Source organism: Lepidochelys olivacea (assembly GCF_965140295.1).
Source record: "Lepidochelys olivacea isolate rLepOli2 genome assembly, chromosome: 17".
Taxonomy (NCBI): domain Eukaryota; kingdom Metazoa; phylum Chordata; order Testudines; family Cheloniidae; genus Lepidochelys; species Lepidochelys olivacea.
This window is the reverse complement of record NC_140427.1, coordinates 22531632-22543694: the sequence shown is the minus strand read 5'-3', so window position 1 is coordinate 22543694 and position 12063 is coordinate 22531632. Positions and strand designations below refer to the sequence as shown.

The 12063-nt window shown below is 39.0% G+C and overlaps 1 protein-coding gene across 2 annotated transcripts in view; it reads left to right on the top strand.

Moving 5' to 3' along the window:
* The window catches only part of BAZ1B (bromodomain adjacent to zinc finger domain 1B), an 89838-nt gene that overhangs the window by 2696 nt on the left and 75079 nt on the right, over positions 1 to 12063 (top strand). For both annotated transcript variants that reach the window (XM_084650708.1, XM_084650707.1), the window contains exons 2-3: positions 6200 to 6316; positions 10628 to 10772. In XM_084650708.1, coding sequence (XP_084506834.1) covers positions 6200 to 6316; positions 10628 to 10772 — 262 coding nt within the window. The remainder of the gene's footprint in view (positions 1 to 6199; positions 6317 to 10627; positions 10773 to 12063) is intronic.

Below are 12063 nucleotides of genomic sequence, written 5' to 3'. Positions count from 1 at the left end.
TCATTTAAATCTGAATAAACCTACAGTTCATGTGACTGACATCTTAGGTGTGGTGGGATATGACATTGAAAGGAGCTTAGAAGAGCAACAAGAATGGGGCTTGGAGGCTTCAATGAAGATTACAGTTTCAATATATAGCAGGGTGGATTGACTTTAATAATTGGTTTTAATCATGTTTTAAATCAGTAAGCAGTAAACCTTGAGTTAAACCATTTGATTTTAATTGTTATACATTTGTACTTATTTATTTTCCTAAAGAAAAGTTGCTTTTTATTAGTTGGTAACTATTAAAACATGTTAATTTGCAACTAAATATAGCATTTACACTAAATTTGGGCCTTCCTTTTTGCAAGGAGGATATACTAAATTGATACACATTTATTTAAGCAGTTCTATAACATAAGGTACATTTATTCAGATTCTTTATTCACCATTTTCTAAAAAAAATGTAAAAATGTATTTTACTAGATTAATTTTTTACTTGTGGTTTATATCAAACTCTTATTTGGTTGGGAATTCCAAAGCAATTAAAAATGCTGAAAAACAAAAAAACCATCCCCAACATTTAAAAGCCTTTTTACATTTTTTTAAATAAAACTACCTTAAATGTGCTGTAATACATAAGAAAAAAATTTCTGAAACCATGTTTTGCATTTGAAACTAACTGATTTATTAAGCAAAGAAAGTATTATCTGCAGTTAGTGAATTAAACTTACTGTTTTTTGTCAGCATGCCCTTCAGATTTTAGAACTAGTAGATCTCACTCTCTTACGCCTAGTTTTCATTCATGGTTTGGAAGTGTATATTTTCAGTTTACTATTGGTTTTTAAGAACTAATCATTTAATTGAACTAGCAGTGACAAATATATTCTCTGCTCCTGCAGAACCAGCTACTGCTGTCAAAAGCTGGTTTAGCACTTCAACAAACTTTGGTTACAGTGCTTCTTAGCCAGTGGCCTTCACCAGTTCAGGGGTTTGCTTCCAACAACTTAATGAAAGTCAAACGTACACTTCTTATTGTTTGTTTAAATTATTTTAATAGATTAGAACACATTTACATCCCAACACTAGTTGTCATAATTTCAAATTTAATTTTAAATAGGTTAAATTTTAAAAATAAACCTGTATTAAATTTAAATTAAAAAATCTGATTTAAATAAAATAATTTTAAATCATATTTTTATCTACCTTGATATGTATGTGTTGATTAACTAGTAAGGTGGTGTGAGGTATATGTCTGCAAATGGATGAAGGGTGTAATTGCCAAGGAAAAAGAGGAATTGTTTAGTGTCAAGAGAGGTGAGGGGAGTGGCAGGGTGAAGAGTCTACTAAAGCTGCTTTCAAGGCAATCAGACTCTAAGACATTTAGGCCTTATCTTCCCTAGGAAAAAAGGTGTGTAAGGGCATGTCTTCACTAGCAACCTTAAAGCGTTGCCGTGGCAGCACTTTAATGTGGCTGTGTAGTCGCGGCACCTCCACGAGGGGAAGTAGCTTCCAGGTCTGGGAGCAAGGGCTATATTGCTGCTTTACAGCGCTGACACTTACAGTGCTCGGGGGGTGTTTTTTCACACCCCTGAGCGAGAAAGTTGCAGCACTGTAAAGTGGCAGTGTAGACAAGGCCTTAGTTAAGAACAAAGGTGTCAGTTAAGAACACACTGTTTTCCCTAGCTAAGACAGCCTTCAACACTTTCCTCTGTTGTGTAGGTTCTTATACTGAATCCATCAACATGATGGAAAGTGGAATCTGGTGGCACCTTAATTTGGGCATAAGCTTTTGTGGGTAAAAACCCACTTCTTCATGTAAGAAGTGTTGGTTTTTTTACCCACAAAAGCTTATGCTCAAATAAATCTGTTAGTCTTTAAGGTGCCGCCGGACTCCTTGTTGTTTTTGTGGATACAGATAATGACAAAACAGATAATGTTTTGTGGATAACATTGCTACCTCTCTGATGATGGAAAGTGAAATTCTTTGGATTTTGTCTACGGGTTAACTGTAGGTCATACTTACTAAAATACGGAAATTAAGGCTCTCTGCGGGAAAGTATGAAGGGTGGCAGACAGTGGTGAGCTCAACTTCCATCTGGGCAGGGACACAGGAAGTGTCTAGAGAGCAGAGTGGGTGGAGGGATGGGCTGGTCAGTGGAGCTTGAATACTTATTTGGGCTTAGTGCTTATTTGCAGCTGTGCATGGCTGCCCTCCACCAAATCCCCTTAAAGCCTTTTTAAAGGAAAAACACCCTGCAGAGTCTACTGCATGCTAGATGAAACCTTAAGCTTCTGGTCTGTGACTTGGAATGAGCCTTGTTAATTGTGTGGCTCTGGAGAGAGAGGTGGGATGAATCACTTGGCAAAGCCAGAAATACTCTTCTGCACAGGTTGGCTAATGAGTCTACCCAGAATCAGGTAACATTTACTTTACATCTGACTTGGCTTTATGCAGGATACACATGGGAATGGGAGCAGTCTGCGATATGTGTTTTCCTAATTCAGGAATCTGATATCCTGTCAAAAAGACCAACTTTGCCTTCTGTGTGGCCGAAGTGTCTCTTTTCCAGTGTGTAGTGTTGCTAGCTTGTGACTTCTTTAGAGATGTATTTCATTTACACTGATTGTGGTTTGGAAGACTGCAACTGGTATGCACTGTGCAAAATGCACAGTTTGAGACTCCACTTAATTGAGCTGAGAGTGAGGGAGGGAATGCTGAAATCAAAAGTGGCCTGCCCGTAAGCAGTATAATTTGTTTGAAAGCAGTGTTGCTTTTCCCAAAAATAAAGCTTGCTGCTCTCACTTATTTGTCTCCTTTTGTTTAGTAAGTGTTCTAAGGCAATGTGCTGGGTCTGAAAGAGTTCAAGATCTCCTACTTTGGAGTAGCACAGAAAATGATAGAGGGAGAAGTTTCACAAAAGGGAAATGCTTTGCAGATGGGCAAAGCACAAACTTTCAGATCTTTCCATGTGGGTGTCCAGAAAGTTAAAATATGGTTGGAAAATAGTATTATTGGCAGCACCAAAACAGTATCGCATCATACTGAAGTGACTCTTAGTCATAGGAACTTTGTTACCCTTGTGGCAATTATTTTTAAAGCCAAGACATAAAGTAAAAGCATGTTTAATATTAAACACTGTAGTTACTACAAATGTGACAGTGTCATCATCTGACTAAGAATCAGTTTGTTGTAAGTACATTAACCATGTTTATGGTAAGTGATTGCTTTCTCGGTGGTTAATGCAAATGGAAATAATTCATAGATGAATTCTCAAACTGTTGCCTGGTTGATACTACTTGTAGGGATATCAATGGCTTCCCAACAATGAATAAACTGCGTAGTTGCTTTAATCAGTCTTGTAGGCGTTAAATTGGGTTTTGGGTTTTTTTTAGATTAAGCATTCTTTAAAAAGTTTTTGTTATAGCACAATTTAATCTTCCACTTTTTAACACCTGAATGCTCTTTAGTGTTTTACCTAAATGTGAGATATTGTCTATTGCCAAAGTGCTACTCATCTGTTAAATTGAAATTGCATGTTATCCATTGCTATTTTTGCAAGTCGATCAGTAGCTGATGTCTGGAATTTTTTTTTATTAATACATCCTCAAGGCCTATGGAAATTGCAACTACCAACTCAGTGCTGTTGGTGGAGAAACTAGTTGGTTATAACACAGTGACACAGTCCTGAATCTGACCTGTCAGGTGGCTTGGAATTAGAGAGATTGGATCTCTTTCCAATTTAAATGGAAAGAACTAAATAGAAATTGTACACCGGAATGGTTTACCAAATCGTAATCTCTGTGCTAGCATCATCCTGTTTTTCTGGGTTCAGCCCCTGAATCACAAAATGCTATCTAGACTATATGCTTCCTGGCACTGTTTTGTAAGAACTGGGAGATGCAAAAAGCAGGGTAGCCTTTGTGAACGCTGGAATACTAGTTAAAGAATGTGGCCAGAGGTCAGTGTTGATGGGCGCTAACCAGCTGTAGTTGGAGTTGAGTTGCATTTGGGCAACAGAGCTGGACTGGAATGGGGAGGCACCCTCTGGACTGTAGACTAGTGAGTTTTTATACCTGCTGGCTTTAAAATTATACTCTAAAAGCATAGAATTTTTATACACTGGGATTATGCTGCTTTGTCCATGAACACAAAGACAAAATGTGTACAGAAAACCTGGAGGTGTGGGAAATAGTGTTAGAAATTTGTTAGTCCCAGCTAAGACAAGGCATTTACTTGCTCTCTTTCAGACTGCCCACAGAAAGAGCTGTCTTTAGGGACAGAGAGAACAAAGGCCCAGCATGTTGTGTGGCAGCAAAGCAGACCCTTAACTATCTTCTCCAGCCACAGATGCAGCACGCGGTCTACCAATTTGGAAATATTTAATCACTTTTAGACATCAAAGATGTATGTTCTGTTAACATTTGTTAAACATTATGTTAAATATTTAACAAATAAGCGCACCCTCTCCCACTCTTTCCTCTGGCAATTATGTGTGCTAGTGTAACTGAACACTCGGTGTTCAAATATTGTCTGTATTTGGTGGGGGTGTGGGGAATGACTCCCAAAAGATGGTTGGGACAACTGCTGCTTGCATGTTTGGGATTCTGTCTACATGGAGAGCTGAGATTGTCCGTGCTTCTCAAGAGAAATGGATTTAGGCACTTTTTGTTCTTGCTAGAAAGTTCTAGGTAGGGATTTAGTTCAGTGGCTGCAGTTTCTCAGTTTATTGCTGAAATGGTTGGTAGTGGCTGTATATACAAGTAGCAATCTTAGTTTCACAATTAGCTCTCTCTGCCTAGCATCTCTAGAGAGCTGGTTGAAATAACATCTTAGCCAACCTGTGTACTTGATGCAGTATCAAGAAAAAACTTCTATCAGGGTTCACTGCAAAAAATAATTTGTAAAGGATATTTCCTATAAGTGAAGGCAAAGATCAATTTCTGGAGTTTGAAAAAAGAGAGTACTTGTGGCACCTTAGAGACTAACCAATTTATTTGAGCATAAGCTTTCTTGAGCTATAGCTCACTTCATCGGATTTGAAAGTTAGTGATTCCATCTAGCATACTAAACAGGTATTTAAAATGGAAACAGGGCACAGTGAATGCTTCTGTACACTTAATATTGGTGCAAAGATTGGGAATTCCAGAAGCTTTTTTTTAAACACCATTTTATCATCAAAGCACACTTCTGGGGGAGGGGAATTTTTAACGCTTTGGCTAGTGGCAACCTTCTCTAAAGATGAGCTATTCCCAGTTTAGTCTCTTGCATGACATTGGTTGCTGTGGATACAAATACAATAGCTACTTGCCACATGCATCATATCATTTGTGGCTCAGTTTTCTCCATCTGGAGTAGTGAAGGGGGACCCACAAACACTGGGATTAATAGTTTTATGTCTTTCCTTCTTAACCAGACTCTGTGGAAAAGTGTAATGCTAGTATCAGTAGCCCAAAGCTTAGTTTAACGGGGAGACACTAACTGTAGGCACCATAATATCTAGAAGTAATTTCCAAAACTAAATAGCACTGCCTTCCACAGGAGCATAAGAGTGAGACATCCTTCACAGGAAGGGTTGTAAACTACTCAGTTAGACAAACTGGATTTATTCCTCTGTCACTGCAGTGATACATAGTTATTGTAAGTGTGCTTTACCTTCTATGCTTGGTGTTCTATTGCAACTCTGTTTCCAAGGTAAAGACACTTTTCCTTGTCTCTCCTCTACTTTTTGCCCCCTTAATTCCCAGTGTTTAATGACCAAAAAAACGGCAGCTTGAGGCTGGTGTTGATATATGAAAAAGCTAATATTAACGTTCAGCTGAATGAAAAGGAACCAATTCTACTAACTTAACAAGTTGCTTGTTTTGGGAATTCAAGGAGACTTGCCGTGCAGTAATTTAAAATCTCTAATAAATTGTCTTTAATTCTGGAATTTACGAGTACAGGATGGAGTTAGAACCTCGTCAATATTAATTTTCTTTTAATCATATTGTTGCGCATTAGTACAGGTGCTTTTTATACTATTTTTCAAACACAAGCTCTCCAATTTAACTTTAAAATTTAGAATAGTGTGTACATACAGAAGCTAAGATTTGGCTCTGCAGAACTGCAGCATAATATTGACTCCTAGCCTAGTCAAATGGAAAGGGCTACATAGTACTTTGGTTTTGCTGTCTGCTCCCTGAATCCTGTTTTCCTGAGCTGATGCTCCTACAGAGAATATGAAGCACGGCTAGAGAGATACAACGAACGAATATGGACGTGCAAAAGCACAGGAAGCAGCCAGCTGACGCACAAAGAAGCTTGGGAGGAGGAGCAGGAAGTTGCCGAGCTGTAAGTAACAGAGCAGAAGTTGGTATGCATCCATCTTTAGAATTTGGGGGCAGGAGAGCTGCCTTTAGAATGATAGGTGGCTGCTAGTTACACAGCAAGGAGTTTTTTTTAAGGTTATGACTAGTTCCTTAGGACTTTGTAAGATGAAAGAAATTTGGCTCCAAATTTGACATACTCACTAATGCAGCTTAATCTGTAATGATACTTGTACAGGACTCTACCTCTTGATGTTCTTTTCACAAAATAACGTGGAGTACAACATTTGGTGTATATCTCAAAACTACCTACACAATGAGGGAATTTTTTGTAATTTCTTCTGTTCCACTCATTGTTGAAGGAGGGGAAAAAACAAAAGCACCTAGGTATTGTGACTTTTATTGATTTCCACATAATGATGGTGTGCATACCAGCTAACTTTGCAGCAATTATTTTTCCCCCCAGGTCTGTGCAGGTATCAACCAGTGAACTGGTGCCATTCAATTCAGTGGTATTTTGGAATAAGGTATAGGTGATCTGCTCCACTTGAAACAAACTGCAAAAAAGCAAAATTGCAAGGGTAGTTCTGCCAAGCTCTCTCTCTATTTCCCTACCAGTTGGCCTACTCCCTTTTGTCAGTCTCACAGAGTGGCCAGACCTTTGGTTTATATCCAACATAAAACTTGCCATGATGAAGGAACCTTTCAAAAGGCAAGTCCTTGATTGAACTGTTTAGGTACCTTATTCCTTAGTTGCTGTACCCAATGAAAGTCAGGGAGTTGAACACCTAACAAAGGGCATATCTTTCTCAATTTTACATACTGGCAACTTTGGCTTTGTCTCTTTCATTCTATAAAGATGACCTGATCCCACCTATTTAGTGTGTGTGTTTGTAGATTAAATCTGTTTTAGATATTGCTTCTACTGTGTTTACTGGAGAGAGAATTCATCATTTTGATTGGAATAAGAGGTGGTAGTCCGTGACCTAGAGAGGAATTGCTGGCAACATTTTTCTTGTGCGATTAAATTACACCCTTTAAAAATCTACTCCCCAACTGTCCAAGGTGCCAGGAGCCTTAGACAGAGATATTGTTGTCTTTGATCTCTCCCCAGCTAATATTCTTCAGTATGAGGGAAATGTATGTTGCCGGTTCTGTAATTGCATAAACTTAAAGTAGCTGAGTCAGTGGATCACTTGCCTAGTTTTGCTGTCTTAATCTGATGCGGTGATACAGGATTAGCTAACTGCTCCTGTTTTTCTGAAAGTTTTCAGTTACATAAATGAGAGAATGTCTCAATTCAGGTTAGATAGAGATTTTATATTCTTAAACCAAATAGACATTCAGTAAAATGTCTCTTAGAGACCAGTCTCCATGTTGAATGAGAATTACAATAAAAATTTCATGAAGCTGCATATTTAACATTTAAAACATTGATCTGAATGTACAAGTTTAGTCAGCCTTTGTCATGAGGAATCCACTGGTGAGTAATCTTAGAATAACTACAAATGAGAACTCAGTCAGCAAGAGCTACCTTAAATCTAAGAAACAAGAAAACTTTTGATAGGGTGAAGTGGAGTTTTTCTATCACTAAACAAACTTGAATTTGGTGCTGTCATTCATTTTTTTTTAAAAGGGAATATATGGCGAGAATTCAAACTGACAAATTGCTCTCATTTAGAAATTGACCAGGCAAGATTTCCCCCATCCTTCTAATTCAGTGGTTTTCAAACTTTTTTTGTACTGGCGATCCCTTTTACACAGCAAGCCTGTGAATGCCCCCCCCCCCCGACATTAAAAACACATTTTTTTATATATTTAACACTTTTTAAAACTGGTATTTTGTTTGTTAATATCACTTTTCACAGCAGACTTGCTGGCTAGCTGGGTGGCACCTACTCGTGACCCCCACATAATAACCTTGTGACCCCCTGAGAGGTTGTGACCCCCCCCCAGTTTGAGAACCTCTGTTTTAGTTAATCATCCTTCATGCAACTAATTCAAAATCATCCAACAATATTAGATACATCAGTTAGTGGAACACACATTTGCACAGACTGAAATATTGCACAATAATTTATTTAAGTCCTACTTACTACATTATAAGAAATATAAAATATTTGAACAGTATAAACTTAATATGGGAGAAAATGTGAAACTTCAGTTGGGATTGCAATACTCCTAAAGGGAAAACGTGTCTTAAAATTAAAAGTTGAAAAGTAGGCCTCTCAATTAATCTCAATTAACTCATGCAATTAACTCAAAAAAAATTAATCGCACTGTTAAACAATAGAATACCAATTGAAATTTATTAACCCTTTTTGGATGTTTTTCTACATTTTCAAATATATTGATTTCAATTACAACACAGAATACAAAGTGTACAGTGCTCAGTTTATATTATTTTTTATTACAAGTACTTGTACTGTAAAAATGATAAAACAAAAGAAACAGTATTTTTCAATTAACCTCATACAAGTACTGTAGTGCAATCTCTCTAGCCTGAAAGTGTAACTTACAAATGCAGATTTTTTTTGTTACAGAACTGCTCTCAGAAACAAAACAATGTAAAACTTGTAGAGCCTACAAGTCCACTCAGTCCTATTTCTTGTTCACCAAATTGCTAAGACAAACAAGTTTGTTTACATTTACAGGAGATGCTGCTGCCTGCTTCTTATTTACAGCGTCATCTGAAAGTGAGAACAGGCATTCATGTGGCACTTTTGTAGCCAGCGTTGCAAGGTATTTACGTGCCAGATATGCTAAACATTCGTATGGCCCTTCATGCTTCGGCCACCATTCCAGAGGATGTGCTTCCATGCTGCTGATGCTCATTAAAAAATGAGTTAATAAAATTTGTGACTGAACTCTTTGGGGGAGAACCCTGTGCCTTTGGCTCTGTTTTACCCACATTCTGCCATATAGTTCATGTTCAATTAGTCTCGGATGATGACCCAGCACGTTTGTTTTAAGAACACTTTCACAGCAGATTTGACAAAATACAAAGATACCAATGTGAGATTTCTAAAAATAGCTACCGCACTCGACCCAAGGTTTAAGAATCGGAAGTGCCTTCCAAAATCTGAGAGGGACAAGGTAGGGAGCATGTTTTCCAAAGTCTTAAAAGAGCAACATTCAGATGTCGAAACTATAGAACCCGAACCACCAAAAGAGAAAATCAACCTGCTGGTGGCATCTGATCAGATGATGAAAATGAATACGCATCGGTCTGCTCTGATTTGGATCGTTATCGAGCAGAACACATCAGCATGAACGCATATCCTATGGAATGGTGGTTGACGATGAAGGGACACGTGATTCTTTAGTGCATCTGGCATATAAATATCTTGCAACACCAGCTACAACAGTGCCATGCGAATGTCTGTTCTCACTTTTAGGTGACATTGTAAACAATGCCGCCCACTTCTTATCTCCTGTAAATTATAACCAAACTTGTTTGAGAAATTGGCTGGACAGGAAGTAGGACTGAGTGGACTTTGTTTTATTTTTCAGTGCAGTTACTTTTTGTACGTAATTCTACATTTGTAAGTTCAACTTTCTTGATAGAGATTGCACTACAGTACTTGTATGAGGTGATCTGAAAAATACTATTTGGTTTTTACAGTGCAAATATTTGTAATCAAAAATAAAGCAAGCACTATATACTTTGTATTCTGTGTTGTAATTGAAATCAATATATTTGAAAATGTAGAAAACCTCCAAAAATATTTAAATAAATGGTATTCCATTACTGTTTGTTAATGCGATTGAGATGAATTTTTTAATCGTTTGACAGCCCTAATGAAAAGATAGTGTTCATATGTCTCATAACTGAGTTACATAAACTAAATTATACACCTCTCCTGGACAGAATACAAAATAACCTGAAGAAAGATTGGTTCCTCTAGGCACTTCTGCAGTAGAAATGTTTAAGAATAAAAATATGAAACTATTTTTTTGGATAGGAATAATATTAAAAAAACTCTACTGCCATGTTTTTGGGTCAGTAACACATGTTTGGTGTGCAGGCAACACTTCATAGGGAGATGGCAATCTCCATCAAGATAAGCACTGCCAGCATGGCCCTGTTGCACAGATGTGCTTTGTATTTCTTGTGGGTATGGAAGGGAATTTATATTGGTGACTGTATAAACATTTTTTTTTTCTTGTGCTAAATCCCACTCTGACCACTTGCATTATTATATATTCTAACGTGGTGCCACCTTGAAGTGTTTAATTCACTGTCAAAATGCTCTCAGTGGCATGAATTGGCAGATCATATTGCATTTCGTATTTTGTTCGCTGGATGATGTAAACTTTTCATATCCTTGTTCAGTTTGAAGGAAGAATTTCCCAGCTGGTATGAGAAACTGGTACTGGAAATGGTCCACCACAATACTATCTCCTTGGAGAAGCTTGTAGATGCAGCCTGGCTAGAGATCATGACCAAATATGCAGTGGACGAGGAGTGTGATTTTGAGGTGAGGCTCTAGTTTCAAATACTTGCCATGCTTCTGCTTAATTCTGCTATCCTCAGGAGAGAGGTAAGAGGAAGCCATAAACATTTTCCCCCCTCCAATCTTAATGACTCTCTAAATTTGGTGCAGAATGGTAGGAATCTCACCTCTTTGTGGAATTCCCTTGATAATGCCTATTTCCAAAGCAATAGTATGGAAACCAGTTTCTTAAGCAGAGGCTAACGTGGTGTTTTCAGAAGATAGGAGTGGCTTGGGCAACAGAAACTTATGTCATGCCTAACAGAAGAAGAGGTCCACATCTAACTGCTCCTTCTGCTACAGACACTCTGCTATTCCTCTTGGGAACATGCTGTGTAACTGACACAACTTGCACTAGTTCAGGGATGGGCAAACTTTTTGGCCCAAGGACCACATCTGGGTATGGAAATTGTATGGTGGGCCATGAATGCTCACAAAATTGGGGGTTGGGGTGTGGGAGGGGGTGAGGGCTCCAGCAGTGGGTGCAGGCTCTGGGGTGGGGCTGTGTATGAGGGGTTGGGGGTGCAGGAGGGTGCTCTGGGCTGGGACGAAGGGGTTTGGAGGTTGGGAGAAGGATCAGGGCTGGGGCAGGGGCGCAGGCTCCGGGCAGCGCTTATCTCAAGCAGCTCCCAGAAGCAGCGGCATGTCCCATCCCAGCCCCCTGGCTGCCCCAATGCTTAGAAGCCAGAGAGGGGACATGCTGCTGCTTCTGGGCATGCTCCCCGGCTGGAGCACTGAAGCAAGGCAAGCTTGAGGGCCGGATTAAAAAGTCTGAAGGGCTGTAGTTTGCCCATCCCTGCACTAGCTTCATTCTCCTTCTTCTTGGAAAGGTCTACAGCAGTGGCAGAAGCTCAGGTGTGATTAGAGGAAGCCTTCCCCGCCTCCAGTTAAAAAAATTGTGGGTTGGGGGGACTGAGTGGAAAGTCGGGTTTGTCAAAAAGGAAGGGGAAGATGCAGTCCTGGTCCTGTGACTGTATATATTTTGGACTGAGTTGTGTCCTCTGTTTCCTGAGCTGGGACCATTGATATGGCGCACACAACCCCTTGCAACACATCTGGAAGACTGAGGAAGTAGCAATGGTGGACTTAGGAAAAACCGCACACAAGCTTTTCTGTTCATTGGAGTAATAAGCAGGACTTCTGAATAGGGCAGGTAATAGGGAGATCTTTTAAGTCTGACAGAGGAAACTATAGGAGTGTCACACTGAGGTCAAAGATTAAAAAGTGTGTATTTGTCTCATTTTGTTTCTCCTTCCTTCCTTCCTTCCTTCCCTTC